General features: G+C 35.9%; 1 protein-coding gene across 7 annotated transcripts in view; it reads right to left on the reverse strand.

The window, feature by feature from the left end:
* Positions 1–21,172, reverse strand: part of CHN1 (chimerin 1) — a 211,851-nt gene that overhangs the window by 148,202 nt on the left and 42,477 nt on the right. For 6 of the 7 annotated variants that reach the window (XM_077154198.1, XM_077154201.1, XM_077154197.1 and 3 more), the window contains 2 exons: positions 8,970–9,008; positions 5,020–5,075 (listed from right to left, as the gene is read on the reverse strand). In XM_077154198.1, coding sequence (XP_077010313.1) covers positions 5,020–5,075; positions 8,970–9,008 — 95 coding nt within the window. Of the gene's footprint in view, positions 1–5,019; positions 5,076–8,969; positions 9,010–21,172 lie in introns of those variants that run through there. The other variant, XM_077154199.1, reaches the window with a different exon arrangement.

Raw genomic sequence — 21,172 nt, forward strand, 5'->3', positions numbered from 1 at the left:
ACTGCTATTGCATGCTATGAGCTATGTTAAAAGGAAACCATCCGCACTACCACAGCAACAGCAGAGATAAATAATGGGGTAAGGAACAAGATTTAAGAGGAGGTTTAGATCTCCTATTGGTGAGGGTGTGGTTTATTGGTACGTGGGACATGACATTCAGAAGTGAAAGTCTCCCCGGCGACATGAGAGAGGACTCCCAGGGATGAATCCAGAGCTGGCACCATGGGATCAACAATTCCATCCTGACCAAATGAGACATTAAGCACCACAGAGACTGGTCAAATACAGAAAAAAAAGAGGTTATTAATGGTAATTTCCAAAATAAATATACTTATCCGTTTTATGCATGCATATTTAATCTTTATTAAACAGTCCAATTGAGTAACTAATAGATCACTGATTTTGAATGATGTGTGAAGATGGTTTACAGGATGTAGAGAGAGCCAGTCCACAGAAGCCTTCCACACGCTGAGTGTAAGTCCTTGTCCACCAATTTACAATTAGCCATGATTGTTAATTTCCTGTGAGAGAAAATTCAACCAGAGTAAAATGAATGAAAAGATTCCTTCAATTTAAGTATGAAAATGTTGATTGTACCAGTGGCTCTTATGATTTTCCAATGATTATATACCTGCCTTTACCAACATGAAAAATATAAGCAGTTCAGTCTTTTGGGGGATGGCAATTCAGTCAATCTCTTTACAAAACTAAATTAAGGAAAATTATTTTAAGAGGCTCCAAGAATCATTCACTCCTTTAGTATTCTATATTATATCTTTGCATCAAGATGGATCACCAGAAGACTATAGACTTGGACTACAAGTTGGGGACAACCAAATCAATAGGCTGAACCATCAATCTTGGGGTTTGCCTCAATGAAAGGATAGGCTAAACCTACTTAAAATTAGGCCTGAGGGTCATCCCCAGGGAACCTCTTTGTAGCCTCTCTCTCTAAGCCAACTCAGCAGGTGAACTCACTGCCTTTCTCCTTACATGGGGAATGACTCCCAGGGGTGTAAATCTTCCTGGCAATGTGGGACAGAACTCCTGGGATGAGCTGGGACCTTGCATCATGGGACTGAGAAAGCCTTCTTGACCAAAAGAAGAGAAGAGAGAAATGAGACAAAAAAAAGTTTCAGTGGCTGAGAGATTTCAAACCAGAGTCAAGAGGTTATTTTGGAGGCTATTCTTATTCATTGTATAGACATCCCTTTTTAGCTTATGGTGAATTGGAGTGGCTGGAGGGAAGCACCTGAAACCATTGAGCTGTGTTCCAGGAACCTTGATTCTTGAAGACAATTGTGTGACTGTGTGATTGTGAACTACTGTGATTGTGAAAATATTGTGTCTGATGCTCCTTTTATCCAGGGTTTGGACAGATGAGTAAAAAATTTGAATAAAAATAAATAAATAATAGGGGGGTATGCTGGCTTGAAAGTATGTATGTACCCTAGAAAAGCCATGTTTTAACAAAATCCCATTTCGTAGAGGCAGAATAATCCCTATTCAATACTGTATGTAATTAGATCATCTCCCTGGATATAGATAAGCAAGAATGGTTGCTAAGATGGATTAGGGGAGATGTGTCTCCACCCATTTGGGTGGGTCTTGATTGGTTTACTGGATTCCTATAAAACAGGAAACATTTTGGAGAATGAGAGATTCAGAGAGAGCAGTGAATGCCACAGCATCACGAAGCAGATAGTCTATGAGCCAGCAACCTTTGGAGATGAAGAAGGAAAATACCTCCCAGGGAGCTTCATGAAACTGGAAGTCAGGAGAGAAAGCTAGGAGATGACGCCGTGTTCGTCATGTTCCCTTCCAGTTGAGAGAGAAGCCCTGACTGTGCTTACCATGTGCCTTCTCACATGAGAGAGAAACCCTGAACTTCATTGGCCTTCTTGAACCAAGGTAACTTTCCCTGGATGCCTCTGATTGGACATTTCTATAGACTTGTTTTAATTGGGACATTTTCTCAGCCTTAGAATTGTAAACTAGCAACTTATTAAATTCTCCTTTTTAGAAGCCATTCTGTTTCTGGTATATTGCATTCTGGCAGTAGCAAACTAGACCGGGGGATAAAGGGCAAAATAAATTGGATAGATGGAAATACTAGTGGTGAATGAGAGGAAGGGGTAAGGGGTAAGGGATATATGAGTTTTTCTTTTTTCTTTTTACTTCTTTTTCTAGAGTGATGCAAATGTTCTAAAAATGATCATGGTGATGAATACACAACTATGTGATGATATTGTGAGCCACTGATTCTATACCATATCTGGACTCCATGTATGTGAAGATTTGTCAATAAAAATATTTTTTTATAAAAGTTACCTAATATAAAGCTACAGTTATCAAAACAGTGTGAAACTGGCATAAGGACAGTTATACAGACAAACTAAAAATTGAGAGTACAGAAATAAACCCATACATCTATGGTTAATTAATTTTCAACAATGCTGTCAAGTCCATTCAATGAGGAGAGAATAGTCTCTTCAATAAACGGGTCAGGGAAAACGGGGCATCAACATTAAAAAAACAAGGAAGATGGACTCCTCATTCATACCATATACAAAATTAATTCCAAAATGGATCAAGGAGCTTAATAGAAGGTCTAAAACCATAAAACTTTAGAAGAAAATGAGGAAATCATAATGACCTTGGATTTGGCAATGGATTCTTAGATATGACACCAAAAGCACAGGCAACAAAAGGAAAAATAGGTAAACTGGACTTCATCAAAACTGAAAACTTTCGCACATCAAAGGGCATTATCAAGAAAGTTAAAAGACAACCTATGGAATGGGAGAAAATATCTGATGAGAGTTTAATATACAGGATATATAAAGAACTCTTATACTCCATAACAAAATACAAACAATTCAGTTAAAAAAAAAGACAAAGGACTTGAATAGACATTTCTCCAAAGAAGATATGCAACAGGTCAGTAAGCAATATGAAGATACTGAGCATCATTAGTCATTACAGAAATAAAAGTCAAAACCACAGTGAGATACCACTTCACACCCAGTAAGATGGCTATTATTTAAAAAAACGGAAAACATCAAATGTTGGCAAGGATGTGGAGAAACTTCACCTTATACAATCCCAGTGGGAATGTAAAATGGTGCAGCCACTGTGGAAAACAGTTTGGTAATTCCTCAAAAAATTTAAACATACAATTACCATTTGATTCAGCAATTATACTTCTATATATATATATATGCCCAAAAGAAGTGACAACAAAACCTCAAATAGATTCTTGTACATTAATGTTCATAGCAGCATTATGCATATGAGCTAAAAAGTGGAAACAACCAAAGTGTTTACTGATAGATGAATGGATAAACTAAATGTAGTATCTACATTCAATGGCTTATTCAGTAGTAAACAGAAATGAAGTTCTGACATGTGCACAACATGGATGAACCTTGAAAACATTATGCTAAGTGAAATAAGTCAGACATGAAAGGACAAATATTTGTATGATTGCACTTTTATGAATATCTAGAATAAGCAAATTCACAGAGACAGAAAATAGATTAGGGGTTACCAGGGGCCAGGAGAGAGGGTAATGGGGAGTTATTGCTTAATAAATATAGCTTCTTTTTGGGGTAATGAAAAAGTTTTGGCAATAAATGGTGGTAATGGTAGCACAACATTATAACTGTAATTAATACCACTGAATTGTACACTTAAAAATGGTTACAATGGGAAATTTTGTTTTCTACATATGCTGCCACGACAAAGGTTTTTTAATAAGTTACTTTAGATTTTGGGTGATTATGTAATACATTTTTTAGGTTCTTTTGTTTCTATTTGCATTACATTTTAGTGTTTATTTTTTAAATCATTTTTTATTCAATTTTATTTTTTAGTAAGTAAAACATTTAAATAGTTCAAAAGTCACAAATAATAAAAGAGAATCTCATGCTCATCCCTCTTCCCCCCATACTGTTCTCTACCCACCTTTATGGATAACTATTTCTACTGGACTCTGTTTAATCCTGCCTCTGTTTCTTTTATGCAAAGAAAGGCTATGTTTTTTTCTTCTTTCCTTTCTTTCTTACTAAAAAGGGACCATACTTACTGGATATACATTTTATATCTGGAAATCATTCCATATTGGCTCTTAGAACTTTTCCTCATTCAATTTATTCAACTGAATCTCAATCTAGTAAATACTAGACTGAATAAATCAGACTCCTATGGACAGACATTTAGGTTACTTCAGAAATAATGCTACTGCAGATAACGCTACAGTGAAACACTTTGAACATTTGTTATTCTATATTTGCACAAGTAAATCATCAATATAAATATTTAGAACTTGAACTGGTAGGTAATATAGATAGGTTCATGTAGATAAACACACATACACACATACAGTTTTGTTAGATAATTTCAAAACTTCATAAAGTACCATTTCACAATTTCATCAGTAATGTATGAGAGCTCCTATTGCCTCATAGACTTGCCAAGTAACTGTTTTTAAGCTTATGAACTTTTGCCAATTGGAAAGTGGAAATGATCTTTCAGTGTATTTTAACTTTCATATCTCATTAATAATGAACTCGAGCATCTTTTCATATGTTGAAATTTGCCTAATTTTTTTAAGAACTGTCTTTGCTCAATTTTTAAAAATCATGATTTAAATAATTTCCTTCAACGGAAAAAATTAATTCAATAATGCTACAACGACATCTTCAAACTGTTCTAAAGAATAAATAATAAAACATTAAAAATTGAACCAGTAATGGAAGAGCAATGTAAGAAATAACTGAAAAGAATACAAAAATGACTTAAAACCATAATCATATTCTATATTGTGTTCCAAACAGTCCATTTAGAAGTGGCAGTTATGCCAATGGAGAAGAATTTTAAGAAAAACACATTCAAGTTACAATTTTATAATGCCAACAATGTAAATGGTCATTTTTACAAATAATCAAGCCATTGAGGTAGGTCAATGGGAAACATTGATTCAGAAACATTTCATTATAATAGTTTCATTACACCCACCTCACAAGTACAAGTAATTCTTCGAGGATGAGGAGCTTCCTGTTGCAGCTGATATACTGCAAGAAGGTAGAAGTAAAAGATGTCAGTTTCTCTTCTGATGAAAGTCTTAACATATATAATAATATCAAAAGGTAATAAAACTGCTTTAAAAGAGTCCTCAATATCAACTCAATGCTAATTCTATTTCTCTATTGGTTTGTATTTGCAAGGTTTAAGAATTATGTTTTTACAAGCTCATTTGAACCAAAATTGGAAATCATAACAGAGGCATGGGTAAAATAAGTTTCTTACAGAATCACAGAACAAGTTGTTCAGACCCCCCCATGCCAAAGATAGAAAACAAAACAAAGCAATCTAGCATGTTGCCCTTTTGACATTAAAATAAAATTGTTTCCCTTAGTTTTACAGATGTAACACAGAATAAAAGTGAACAAGTAGAACATTTTGAATGGCTTTCACTGCCATCATCTCCTTAATGAACCGACATACCTGCTTTATTACCATTTGGGCAATGTGTGCTTTATTACCATTTGGGAAAGTAACACAGACTTGTGCGTGTGTGTGTGTGTGTGTGTGTGTTTTCTTGAAAGCAGTATCTTTTAATTTTAGGCTCAGGCACCAGAACAAATAGCTACATTAAATGAAGATGAACAGTATCCAGTTCATATGTCATTAGTAGAAACGGAGCTTGCAGACAGAGATGAATGATGTAAGTATATTAAAATTCTCTTATAATCAGCATAAGGCATGCGACCAATATAGCAGAGACTAATGTTAAATTGCCTGAAAGAGCACCCTTGGGTTTTCCTTGATTTTGCAAAGAACAACAACTAAACTCAACAAGAAGCTCCCTTATGGTTTTCTTCCTCAAAGTCCTTCATCTTACCTATTGAGCAACAATGTCAGAGGTCCCATAATTGTAGAATGCTTAGAATGGCTGTCATGTACCAGATAGGTATGGGGTTAAGCAGAAGAAGGAGAGAGTGGTTGACATAAATAATCACATAAATATACAGTATACGCACAGCATTACTGAACAACCTAGTCTCCTGAAAACAAATTTATTAAAGTACTTGGATAACCAGGTAATTCTTTATCTTATTCCCTTCAGATAAACATAAATGTGCTTCAACTACATTTGAATATTAACACTAAGCAAAGGTTCAAAGTAACACAGATTTTGTTTTTCAAACAAAATACTATGTACAGTATTTCAGTATACTGTACATAGTACAGAGCATCTATAGTAGCCCAGAATAAAGTTTTGTTATATTTAGACCATTTCAGGCTTATTTTTCTTAACTTCTGTAAAACAGTACGGTTTTTTCTCTTATATGTTGAGCTGTTAGGAAGTGTTTTTTAAAAATCTGAAAACATAGTTTAATAAATATTTGCTCTCAAACTTGTTTCATTTTACTGTAATTTGAAAATGAAATACTTGAGGAACATGAAAAAAATTTTAGTTCATTTTATAACTTCTGTATATTCAGCTTAAGAAATAAGACATCAGTACAGTTAAAGGCTTCTGTGATACTTCTCCCCTCTCCCCAGTCACTTTCCTCTCTCTCTTACAAAGGTGGCCACTCTTGTGAATTTGTTATTTAGCATTCTAATTATAGGGTTTTGCAATTTTACTATATCTAAATATATACCATTTGGGAAATTTTTTTTAATAACAAAAATTTAAGTCACACCACAGAGATGATGAATGCATTATGGTTTGCTGTCCAAAAGACTGTTAGAATCTATAGTCAGTTATCAACTCTAAACTAGACAAAGATCCAGCCTCAGGATTAAACAAAGTAGTCACAGCTCAATTATTAAGTATATTGGGCAGACCTCAGTTACTTAAAATTTCCTTGGGTTTTCCTTGATTTTGCAAAGAACAACAACTAAACTCAACAAGAAGCTCCCTTATGGTTTTCTTCCTCAAAGTCCTTCATCTTACCTATTGAGCAACAATGTCAGAGGTCCCATAATTGTAGAATGCTTGGAATGGCTGAGATAAGGAAATTGATGAGATAAGGAAATAAGGGTGTCACAGGCTCTCTATTCTTTAAAACTTTTCCCATTAAAATGCAGAGCTGGGCAACGGTGGCTCAGTGGCAGAGTTCTTGCCTGCCATGCCAGGGACCCAGGTTCAATTCCTGATGCCTGCCCATGTGAAAAAAAAAAAAAAGAAAGAAAACGCAGAGCCACCTGCACAGTGAACCTCTTAAGGTACTCTTAATAAGCATGTTATAAGAAATTATTTACAGTTAGCTGAATACAAAACTATAAAATGAGCTTAAATCATAATTTTTCTGGGATCATAATTTTGATAAACATTTAATAATCTATATGGATCATCATAGCAATGACTTGTTAGAATGCACTTTTTTTAGTTAAAATTTGCACTTATTCAAATTCTTAGAAAATTAACATCACGATTTTATAAGAAAAATTCACTAGGTCAATACAAACTAAAACTGGATCTTTCCTCTTGGCCTTAGCACAGTTTAATAAGAATATATTCTCTTGAAATGGGGGCTTTTTCATTTGATGGTAGAAGATTAAAAAGTCAATTCTAATAATTTCCTCCCTGTTTCTACTATTAAAATGAGGGGGGGGAGGAAATGGGGTATTGAAATGATTAAGATAAACTATAAAACTCAGAAATACAATTGCCACCAACAAAAGAAGTCTGCCATTTTTAAAGACAAGTAGCATTGAAAGACATTTGAAGAGACAAAAAAGACAAACTGCATATATTACATTTCTAATCAGTGTTCTTCGGGGGGAGAATCACCACCATGATTCCATAACAGTCTGAGACTTCACAAATGCTCTTACATAAAACTGTGCAGAGCACGAGTCAAAGCAAAAGGGATAAAGCTGAACTGAAAACCAGTAAATTACAGACAGAAGAATTTAAAAGAGGCTTCCAACCAATGAGATTGAGACAAAATCTTCAGGAGGTAAAGAACATTTTTTAGACATCTTAGAAATCTACTTCCCATAACAAAAAGGACCCAGCAGCGGAAAAGGGATCTACAGCAATATTTGTAGAGTCTGTTCATATTTTACTTACTATAATTAGTCCGATATGGCAACCTATTAAAATAAAACTATCCATTGTTCTGGGAACATAAAACTAAAGAATATATAAATTTCTGCTTCTTCCATCAGTGAATTTCACCAACTTACAAACACCAAAATTTAGAATAACTCTCAACATTAACAAAGATACTAATATTCTATTCTTTAGTTTGCTTTTTTTGGATTTTACAGACAACAAACAAAAATCTACAGGATGGGTGTTTGCAATAGTGCATTCATGGAATTTTTTAAAACTCTTTTGATTTTAGTAACCTTTTTCCACTTTTTAAAAATCTGAAATATCTATTACTTGATGAGATAATGTACTCTAGGAAATAAGGGAAAATAAAAGATTAAGAATTTGGACTGTTTTGAAGAAATATTTTATACTAATGCAAAGTTTAAAGAGTGGCATTAAACAAAATGAAATTTTTATATTTTGGGAAAACAATTCCTAAAAAAGGCCACTTTTATTTTACCTCATTTAATCTCATAATCATGTATTTATTCCTTTTTCACATAAAAAAATCAAGATCTGAAAATAATTAGGTTGTTTCAATTTTTAATTAGCTTCTCTTTGCATTAGTTTTATCAGTCATTTTCAACAAATGGTGCCAAGTTCCATTACATGGAATTTCATCAAGCACAGGTGGATGAGATGTATTCCAGATATGCACACTGTATCTAGACTTTGTGGAAATATCCCAGTTCAACAAAGTTACTTCTCTTATGCGGTGCCCAATAAATTTTCACTAAGGGGTACACAACGGAATGAATCTGATTTTAGCTCTTTATATATAGTGTTTCCAATATTTTTATATAACTTATAAAGCACTATAACCCACCCAATTTAAAATTATTAGTATACTTACAGTAAGATTTCCAAACAGGAGGTCTATATTCATCTGTATCTGAAAGAATAAACATCAAATTAATATTACTGAATATTTCCCATTTTATCACTTAAAATATTTATTAATTTCAGTCCTTATTTTTTGGGGATACAATTTTACAAACATGTTCAAAGAAAGTCACTTGTGTTCATTCAACTGCTTCTTACATAAAAACATCAAGGTTAATTTTTGCTGTTGGCTCTCACTCTTACAGTTACTAAGGTCATATTCAGTAAAGTCTTTGTTTCTTTGGGCTAAATTCTCTGCTTTATTTCAATGAAAGCATCCTGAAGTCAATGAACTTCTTCTTGTTCAGTCAAACTGACCAGATAATTATTTTAACCCCCAGAGTCATAAGTATAACTGTGTTTCCCCCATTACATTTGAGAACGTACAATGTAACTGGAGAGAAGTGAACCTGAGTTCCCATACACCCTGGACAATAAAACCCAGGAAATGAGAAACACTTCAATGGAAGAGAGTGCATCCAGGAACCATGCAGAGCATGAAGTGAATGAACATCTGCTTTTCAAGTCCATTTCCCCATGCTCTGCATGAGTGAGGATGTAGGCAACAGTGTGAAAGGGAAGTGGAAAGAGATTAAAAACACAAACGCATGAGGCAGATGGGAGAATCAGAGAAAGGAGAGAGGACAGCGTGGTCTGAATTCTCATCAGGAACGCTTTGTTGAGGAATAACTGTCAGTCAAAAGTTCTGACTGTGAGGCTATGTAGCCAAACCAGCAGACCCAGCTTTGTGGTGTGGGAGGTATGGCCAGCCTTATCACCTGGCTTTGCTGGCCACGAAGGTGAACCCATAGGGATTCTACAGAGGCAAGAAAATTCCTGAAAAGTTCACTGAGAAGGCTGAATCTAGCATACGTAGTGCAAGTAAAAATGGTCACAGACTCAAACACTGAATCTAATCTTTAAATTATAATCTCACACTTCATTTATGTTTTCAAACAAACCACACAAATTGAATTAGAGAACTATAGCAAGAGTATTAATGACAGTCATAAGAATGTAAAAGTGAAAGTCTCAGATGATGTAGAAATTCCTTGGCACGAGGTGTTCAAGTATATTTGCTTACTAAATGAATAAAAGATTATATGAATAAATGAAGAATGAATGAATGAATGAATACAGCAAATATATGAACGAGCAATTATTTGGAAAAAAAGCCAGTTCAGGTGAACTCATTTACTGAAGATATATAGTTAGGATGAAACAAAACCTTAATGCAGTAATTTATAGATATATACATATTTCCTTAGCTAGGGCATATGTGTGTCTGGAGGGGTAATTATATTGAGGTTTGTGTTAATAAGTAAATAATAATTAATTCAATAATATTTTTCAATACTAATGAAATTTTGCCTGTAAACATTCAAGTCATTTTATGGACTTCATTGAGGACATACGAATACTGCCATACTATCCTTCAACCCTAAGGAGTATGATTTGTAGTTAATTCAAGATTTTAAAAGAGAATATAAATTCACTCTCAGAGTTCACCTAAATCTCCATGTGTGTCTCAATTTCTTTGTGTGGTTCCAAGCAGCTTAAGCTCCTAATCTGGAGGGTATCATGTGAAAGACAATTCATGTGGAGCCAGGAAAAGGGGGGAATGGTCAACTGGGCAGGAAACCTGAATGGTTTAGAAAAATGGGCCTCAACTTCTTGATATACAAAATCAATATCTTTGGATCTGATGGTCTTCTGAAAGGAAAAAAAACATGACCCCACTCTTTGGTTTCTGAGATTCAAAGATAAGAAGCTGTGACATAGAACTCATAGCCCCAAACCAAGTCCCACCGGCCCAAAACAGTAGAGACACTGAAGAATGATCATTGAAACCGGTGATTAAGGAGCACACAAAGGGTTTGTGGGTTTACTAAGGAGGGCAAATTCTGGCACAGTAGGAGGCTGATGCTGAAGTGTCTCTCACCTCAGCTTCCTTGGCACAATATATTGTTTGGTATCTGTAAGTTAACAAAAAAAAAAAACTGCAATCCTACTTTCACATGATCTGGGCCATAGCTGACCAGAAATGGCATCCCAGTAGCAGTTAGATAGATAAGCAGCTACCAATAAATAGTTCAGAGAAGACTTCCAGGGAAGATGGTGGAGTAGGGAGCACAGAGACTTAGTCTTTCCACAAAAATGGCTGTTGAACAGGCAGAAACTGTCTGAAATAACTGTTCTGGACTTCCAGCAGCCTGAAGAATGCTGCACAACATCCAGGAGAAAGAGACAAACTATGGTGGAGAATAGTGAGTTGTTCTCACCACCCAGAGGCACCCATCCCCTATTCTCACAGCAGGCTATCTTGGGGTCCAGTCACAGGATAGCTTGTTGGAGTCAGAAAGGGATGCAAAATTCTCTCCCCCAAGAACAGAGGTGGGCACAGCCCATCACTGGTCATGGCTTTTGAGAAGTGAAGATGGATCACTGGGTCCTGGCTGAGCTACTGTCTGAACCTGTCCTGGACAAAGGCAGCAACAGCCATTGTTCTAACTACCATCACCAAGGGTAGACGCAGTGGAGAGTTAAAGACTTAGTGCTCTCTCAGAGCTGTGGGGAACAGTAGTTGAAGGGCTGCATTTGTTGGGCAGGCAAGGAAAGTACAGATTTATGAAGCCATCAAACAGGCTTTTGGTATTATTCCTGATCCCCTCCTCAGGGCAATTTCCCTGACCCTGGCCCTGTATGGGCTGGGAAATGCTTACATGGGAAAGTTTTCTCTAGGGTGGCCCTCCTCCCAGAATTAGATCTCCAGGCAAAAGCAGGTAGAGACATGAAAGGAATTAAAAAAAACTATAGAGGCACATTAAAAGAATTATACACCATGATCTAGTGGGTTTTATCCTAGGTATGTAAGAGTGGTTCAGTGCAGCAAATCAATTAATGTAATATACCATATTAACAAGCCAAAGGCGAAAAACCACATGATCATTTCAATTGATGCAAAACAGGCAAAAAGTGTTTTTTATTCAGAACATGATAAAGGGCATATACGAAACACACCCAGTTACCACTGCACACAATACTGAAAGACTGAAAGCTTCCCTTCTAAGATCTAAAACAAGGCAAGAATGCCCACTGTCACCACTGTTATTCAACAGTGTGCTAGAAGTTCTAGCCATAGCAATTAGGCAAGAAAAAGAAATGAAAAACAAACAAATTGGAACGGAAGAAGTAAAACTTTCACTGTTTGCAGATGACATGGTCCTGTGTATAGAAAGTCCAAAAAAACTACAACAAAGCTACTAGAGCTAATAAAGGAGTTCAGCAAAATAGTTGGATACAAAAATCAACATGCAGAAATTAGTAATACTTTTATAGATTTGTAATCAGCAATCTGAGAAGGAAATCAAGAAAAAGATTCCACATACAACAGCAATCCAACAAATCAAATACTAGGAATAAATGTAACCAAGGATGTAAAGGACTTATATGCAGAAAACTTCAAAACACTGCTAAAAGAAATCAAATAAATAAATGGAAGAACATTCTGTGTTCAAGGACTGGAGGACTAAATATCATTAAGATGTCAATTCTACCCAAACTGAATTACATAATCAATACAACCCCAATCCAGATATCAATAGCCTACTTTGCAGAAATAGACAACCCAATAACTAAATTTACTTGGAAGGGCAGAGTGCCCCAAATAGCTAAAAATATCTTCAGAAAAAGTTCACACTACCTAACTTTAAATCACATTATAATAAAGCTACACTGGTCAAAACAGCATGGAACTGGCATAAGGATCAATGTAAAGATCATTGGGATTGAACCAAGAGTTCAGAAATAGACTCTCATATCTACCGCCAATTGATTTTCTTCTGAGGGGGGCGCATGGTCCAGAAAGAGAACCCAGGTCTCCTGCTGGAAGATGAGCATTCTACCACTGAACTGCCAGTGCACTCCATAATTGCTTTCTTTTTTGGGGGGGTGGGGGTGGTTGCATGGTCTGGGAATCGAACCCAGGTCCCCCTCATGGAAGATGGACATTCTAACCACTAAACTACCCATGTACCCCTCTCTAATTGCTTTTTGACAAGGCTGCCAAGTCCACTCAACTGGGAAAGAATAGTCTCTTCATGAAATGGTGCTGGGAGAACTGGATAGTCACACAAAGAATTCAAAGAATGAATGAGGACCCCTGTGTCACACCATATAAAAAAATGAATGCAAATGGATCGGAGACCTAAATATAAGAACCAGGCCTATAAAGCTCCTAGAAGAATATGTAGGGAAGCATCTTCAAGATCTTGTGGGTTGAGAAAGGGGTCAGATGTCTACTAGAGATATGAATAAAGCTAATGTGGATAGGAACGAGATCAGAAGACAGGGTAAAGAATGATATCTTCCATATTTTAAAACTTCAATTTCTGTGTAAGACCAAAGGGAAGATGCTTAGTTGGTGTAAAACTTATATTTTGGGCCGTGCATTACCTAATTTAACTTGTATGGGCAGTTTAGTTGAACATCATTTAAGTACATGGAAACTTGAATATGGCATGAGATCTTATTGACTTGTCCAGGTTAGTGTGATGCCCTGACAGATCCTAGAGTAATTTGGGCAGTGAATAGAGAAGTATTTGCCAAATCTCCTTGGGAGGCTGGGGAGAAAGAAGGAAATATTCAACTTCCCCACTTGGAGAATTCCTGATATTCTCACAAGCAGTGGGACAATCAAATCAATAGTCTGAGCCATCAATCTTGGGGTTCACCCCTATGAAACTTATTCCTGTAAAGGATAGGCTAAGCCTAATTATAGTTATGCCTAAGAGTCACCCCTAAAGAACCTCTGTGGTTGCTCAGATGTGGCCTCTCTCTCTAAGCCAACTCAGGAGATGAACTCACTGCCCTTTCCCCTACGTGCAACATGACTCGCAGGGGTGTAAATCTCTGGAAACGTGGGACAGAACTCCCAGGATGAGCCAGGATCTGGCATCACAGGATTTAGAAAGACTTCTTGACCAAAAGGGGGAAGAGAGAAATGAGACAAAATAAAGAGATTTGAAATAGAGTCAAGAAGTTATCCTAGAGGTTATTCTTATGCATTATATAGATATCCCTTTAGTTTATGGTGTATTGGAATGGCTGGAAAGAAGTACCTAAAACTGTTGAGCTATGTTTCTGCAGCTTTGATTCTTGAAAACTGTATAATGATATGGCTTTTACAATGTGACTGTGATTGCGAAAACCTTGTGTCTGGTACTCCTTATATCCAGGGTATAGACAGATGAGTAAAAAAATATGGATAAAAAATAAACAAATAACAGGGAGTTTAAGGGGTAAAATAAATTGGGTAGACTGAAATACTAGCAGTCGATGAGAAGGAGTGGTAAGGGGTATGGGAGGTAAAAGTTTTTTCCTTTTTCCTTTTTATTTCTTTTTCTAGAATGATACAAATGTTCTAAAAATGATCATGGTGATGAATACACAACTTTGTGATGATATTGTGAGCCACTGATTGTACATCATGTATGGACTGTTTGTGTATGAAGATTTGTCAGTAAAAATATTTTTTAAATGGTTAAAAAAAAGATCTTGTCATTGCCTATATTTTAGAACTACACATACTCTTTGAAACCAAAGAAAGAAAGGTTGATTTGGTTTGGAACCGAAATTTTCTATAGCACATAATCTAACTCAACCTTCCATATAGCTCATTTGAACAACCGAAATACAGGGAGCCCAGAATAAGAGAGAGGTTCTTTAATCCTGTATAGCTTATATCAATGCCTGTATACATCTTTGTGTATATTAATCAGAAAATCAAAAAGTATTGGGGGGATACAAAGTCCCTTGAGGGATGGGAGAAAAAATACGGAATTATTAAACTTTACCATCAGGGAATACCCTAATACTGTGTCAAACTTTAGGGACACCCAAGGGCTATGCCCTTGATCTTGAGGCTTACTCCTGTGAAGCTTATGCAGGTAGCATAGAAGCTTAGCCTACATATGAGTATGCCTTAGAGTTATTCTTCTGGAGGACCTCTTTTGTTGCTCAGATATGGACTCACTCTCTCTAAGCCCAACTCTGCAAGTGAAAACATTGCCTTCCCCCCTACGTGGGACATGACATTCAGGGGTGAAATTCTCCCTGGAAATGTGGAAGATGATTCTCAAGGATGAATCCAGCCCTGGACCATGAGATCAACAATTCCATCCTGACTAAAAGGGGGAAAAGAAGTGTAACTATTAAAATACCAGTGGCAGAGGGAGCTCAAATAGAGTCAAAAGGCTCCTCTGGGATTTGCTCTTAGGCAAACTTCAGTTAGACAGTGCTACCTGTCATAACCTGCCAAACCTCAACTAGAACCATTCCAGCCAATCCTAAAGAACACCTAGAGCAAGTACCCACAAGGATTCCATTCACTAGTGTAGCTTTCCAGAAACCTACTCCAGATGGGTCACCAACCAGATAAGTACTGAAACCAAGAGGGCCCAGCCTCTTCAGAACATCAGCTACTTTCATCTCCCTACCCTATATTAGTGATAGACCCTTCCAACATGAAAAAGTTAGAATGGCCATATTTCAAACACCCCTAAAGAGAAGGAAAGAAAGATAAAAGTTGATGGTGGAGTTAAACAGTGAAGATAGGATTTAATAAATGAATATGGCTGCTGAATCATTAAATTGATGTCTCTTTTAGTCTCCAGTGTCTTAGAGCAGCTAGAAGTAAAAACCTAAAATTGTGGAATTGTATCCCATGCCAAATTCTTAAATATGTTCCACAACTAATTTTGTTTCTATGCTTTGAAATTTATTGCTTTTTTTCTACACAAAAAAAGAAAAACAGTCGATCATGATAAAAAAAAATATTTATGCCTTCTAGCTTCCTATAATCTGGAGTTGCTAGAAGGAAAAATTTGAGAGGATCCTATAGGAGCCCATGACAAACTATGGTATCTGTCCTGTAACTACTTGTATAAGAGTGCTTTGAAAACTACTGCTCTTCAAAAAACTTTTCAAAAAACTATATACCATACAATAAAAATGTTTAAAAAAGAAAAAATTCAAAGGAGGTATGGCTTCAGAAATGAAGGAATCAGAGAGTAGGCATTACTAGATAATCTACGGTCTTGGATCAACTACTTCAATCTTTTTTCCAGTCTCCTGTATTCAAGATACAAGGCCAAGACAGAGAATCTGACTGGTTTAACTTGGGTTGCATGTCCATTTTTGCCTTGGAGAAGTTAGGGTTCTGACAATCTCACCTAAAAGGAAATCAAGAAAGCTGTTAACAGAAGAATAAGAAATTGAATGTTGCATCGCAAAAACAAAAATGATGCCAACTTCTCTGGCATATGTATTTCCTTTCAAATCTTCCTATTCTAATTGTCAGAATCTCTGTTAATCCATATCTATAGGTTTATTATGGAAACCTGGCATGCTGGGAAATAAACTGATGTTGCAAAAAAAAGATCTTATGGTAGGCAATTCTTATACTAAGCCCAAAGCACATGCAATGAAAGAAAACATGTAAATGGGACCTCCTCAAAATAAAAACCCTTACACATCAAAGGACTTTGTCAAGAAAGTGAAATGAAAAACTATTCAATGGGAGAAAATATTTGGAAACCACTTGTCCAATAAGGGTTTCATATCCAGTATATATAAAGAAATCTTATACCTCAATAATAAAGACACAAACAGGCCAATTCTAAAATGGGGAAAAGACTTGAATAGACATTTCCAAAGAGGAAATACAAATGGCTAAAAAGCACAGGACTAGCTATTAGGGAAATGCAAATCAAAGCCACAATGAGATATCATTTCACACCTACTAGTGTGGCCACTATTAAAAATTAGAAAACTACAAGTGTTGGAGAGGATGTCAAGAAATTGGAACACTCCTGCAATGCTGTGGGAATGTAAAATGGTGCAGCCACTATGGAAACAGTTTAGCAGTTCCTCAGGAAGCTAAATTTAGAACTGCCACATGATCCTGCAATCTCACTACTAGGTATATACCCAGAATTACTGATAGCTGGGACTTGAACAGATATTTACATATATGAATTATGAATTCATATGATATTTACACATATGAATTATGTTCATAGCAGCATTATTCACAATTGCCAAAAGACAGAACCAACTCAAGTGTTCATCAGCCAATGAATGGGTAAACATTCATTGGTATGCATACAATGAATGCAAAATGTGGTATATGCATACAGTGTAATAATATTCAGGTATAAAAAGGAATTAATTCCTTTGCATGTGACAACATGGATGAATGTTGAGGACATTATGTCCAGTGAAATAAGCCAGACACAAAAGGACAAAACTGCATGATCCTACTGTTGTGAACTAATATAATAAACAAACTCATATTCAAATCTAGAATATAGGTTACCAGGAGACAGACTGAGGGGAGTTAATGGTTAATTTGGACAGAATTTTCTATTTAGGTTGATAGTAAAGGTTTGGAAATGGATGGTGGTCATGGTAGCACATTATTGTGAGAGTAATAAACAGCATTGAAATATAATAGGTGAATGTGGTTAAATGGGAAACTGTAGGTTAAATATATTACTAGAATAAAAATTAAAAGATAAAACAAGACTATACAACACAGGGTATACTACTGTAGACAATGGATTATACTTAATAGTACAAGTATAAGAATGTTCTTTTATGAACTATAACAAATGTGTGAAACTAATATAGTGTGGTATTAATAGGGTAGTAATTGAAAAAATACATCTAATGTAAATACTGGATGATAGAACTATTTTAATAATATTTCATTAGTTGTAACAAAAGTAACTACTGTTAAAAAATAATACAATTGTTAGGGCACACAGGTGGTTCAGTGGTAGAATGCCTGCCTTTCATGTGGGAGACCCGGGTTCAATTCCCAGATCACGCACCTAAAAAAGGATGAAAACTAATACAACTATTAAAAAATTGCTATAATCAATTGTAACAAATGTTCTATACCAATGCAAGGTGTCGATGTTGGGTGATTTAGGGGAATCCTGTACTTTAGGCACAATGATTTCATAAACTTACAACTTCTCTAGTAAAAAATAAAAAGTAAAAGAAATAGTTCAGCGTTGGTCTTCAACTGCAGACCCCTTTCTGAAGTTTGGGTGAGTACAGAACCACTTTGGACCTGAGTAGGACTCGAAGAGTTTGAACTTAAATTATTAGTGGGAAGAGGGAGACTGTCTAACAAAGAAGATACTGATTTACCTGCTAATTGATAAACCAAAACTATATATATGGCAGTATACTTGGCCTTTGAATTTATTTAACAGATCATGCTAGTCCCCTATGCATACCTTTTGATCCAGCAGTTATATTTTTAGAAATTTAGTCTAAAAAAAAAATAAGGATGTTTGAAAATATTAATATAGAAAAATTACTTTAAAAAACTGTATTCAACCTAAGTGCTCAACAATCAGAAGCTGTTAAAATAAACCATGATACAGGGGGGTGCACGGCAGCTCAGCGGCAGAACTCCTGCTTGCCATACCGGAGATGCACATTCAATTCCAGAGCCTGCCAAAGCCAAAAAATAAAAATAAAAATGCAGAGAACAAACCATGATACATTTCAGTTTGAAGATACCCCTCCCATGTCAAAAGGAGTCAACTTTTAATCTGTTAGAAAGTCTATTCTCTTTTAAATATTTTAAATCTTTTAAACCGGTGGTTTAAAAGAAGCAGTCAGAGGTGGTCTTAGAAGTCTGGATTCTAAAGAGCTTTTAATATCATTAATATTAACCATATTAGAAATTAAAACTGAGAATTTTAATAGTATTTATTTGTTAATTCATTTAAAATAATTCATTTAAAATAATTCATTTAAAATAATAAAACCATTACATCTTAACATTTTATGAAAAATTACTTTTCCAAACAAAAAATCTGCTTTGCATTTTGCAAATCACTTTAACATCTGGTTTAAAACAAGACGTATCGTATCTGTTTGTATAGTCAATCTGTTGTGATATCACATGCCATGTAGATTCTGGAAGTCAATTTTGCAGTAAAGAATTCAGCTTACTTAAATAGAGGTCTGGCCTCTGCCCTCAGTTATCAGGAGGTGATCTGTACACCCCTAGAATGCCCTGTGGATAAGAATGTCCTTGCTTACCTGGAGGGTAATGTGACTTATGATGGAGGCTTTAAGTCATACCAAATTAGTTTCAACCTCTGGAGGAATCGGAAACTAAAGCTTTTAGTCTGACCTCGGGGAGGAGCTGGAGACTAAAGGTCAGCCACCTGGGTAGTATGTGACTATGCCCCAGTAAAAACTCTGGGCACCAGAGGCATGGGTGGTCTTCCCTAGTGGGTAGTCCTCTATAATACTGTCACAGAGTGGCCTGGAGGAGGTGTTGTGACTCCACAAGAAGAGGCCCACCAGCAGCTCTTTATTTGGATACCTCGGGGACTCTGCCTTATTCTTCTCTTCCCTTGTCTAATTTCAACCTATATCCTTCCCTGAAATAAACTGTGCATACAATACTTGTCAGCAAGTTCATCCTTCTAGCAATTTATCAAACCTGAGGATGGTTGTGGGAACTCCCAGATTTGTAGCCAGTTGAAGTGATCAAACTGGCTGGTATCTGAAATAAAGTTGATCTTGTATGAAATGTTCCCTCAAACTTACAGCTGACTAAACTCATTGCACTTGTGAGAAAGCAAAGTGAAAAAGGCAAATAACGTCTCAGTATTAAGATAAAATTAGTTTCATTTTGTGGAAACTCAGAAGAGAACTTCGGAACTCTCAGGGGTCCTCAGACCATATTCTGAAAACCACTGATTTAAACCATGCATTCCTTAGCATATCTTTTATTCTCAGGATGGGGTAAGACATATTTAATCTAATAAAAGAAATATGAAAATTAATTTTAAAAAAAGAGAAGAAATCATGTGTTCTTTCACATAAAGCAGCAGCTTGCTCAAAGGACGTTATCAAGGGTCAACAAGCACCAAATATTTATAATCAGCTTTCTGCTGGAGGTCTCAAGGGCTCTCATCAGCTTTTTTTTTTTATTCTGTCAGAAAATCCAACTAGACCCAACATATAAACACATCAGGCTTCCATCACTAGAATATGATCTCACTAGAGTGAGAACCAGACAACTTATGATTCAGAACAACTCACCTCATCAGTTGCTTAAAATAATTTTAGCATGGTACATTTAAATTGGGTACATACCCACAAAATTGGTAAAAATATTTTCTCCATTGCCTTTAAATGTCAGTAATATTTTATAAAATTTCCAAAAGGCAATTTTACTAAAAAAATCAAAGCTATGTTGGCATAGCCAAACGCTAAAATAATCGGAAAGTTTCATCCATCGAACAAATATGTATTAAATGCCTTCTGTGGGTAACAATGTAGTTACAAGGTGGGTCCAGAGCAGTAGAGAAAACAACAAAAATATTCTAGTTACAAACAAGGTAATATAGTAAAAGTAATATAAGTCTTACAAACCAACATCGTGATAAAATGCCCAGCAAGAGTAGGTGCCCAATAGATACTAAATTGATGAAACAATGGAAGCAAACAATCACTTTTGGCCAGACTCTTATGAAAGACAAACCAAAGGTGTCTATGTGACAAAGGCTATGAAGGATGGGGTGAGTTTTAAAGTGAAAGGGTTAAGTGAAGGGGAGGGGAAATAAGAGGGAGAACAATACTCTAAGTAGGAGAGAACACTTGGAAAAAGTGCGCAGAAACAAGAAGACTCAATTAGTATTTGAGGAAAAGTAATTAATGCAGAGTGGTTGAAATAAAAGACACTGAGGAAAGTGCAGGACTCATGCTCTGGATGGAACTTAGGCTAGTTGTCCAGGAAGCAGTCAGAATAAGATAGCATGCATTTTTCTCTCCTTTGTACAGACTTCTCATTATAATATTCATGTGATGAGAAAAAAGAGGCATACTATAGTCAGGCCCAGGTCAGTTCTCAAGTGTCAGAGACAAGCCAGGCAGCCAGAGGCTAATGGCAGAAGACAAACAAAGCAATACTGATGGAGCCAAGATTCAGAGGAGGTAGAAATGAATTGACTCAATACCATAGATGTTAGGCAAGCCTTGGGAAGGTGGAGGGGCAGCATTATGTCTAAGCAAGTGAAAATAAGATAGGTTCCATTTGAAACATTCTCCTCTGCGACTCTAAGTAAAAATTTAAAT

This window comes from Tamandua tetradactyla, chromosome 3, assembly GCF_023851605.1.
Source record: "Tamandua tetradactyla isolate mTamTet1 chromosome 3, mTamTet1.pri, whole genome shotgun sequence".
In the NCBI taxonomy this organism is placed as follows: domain Eukaryota; kingdom Metazoa; phylum Chordata; class Mammalia; order Pilosa; family Myrmecophagidae; genus Tamandua; species Tamandua tetradactyla.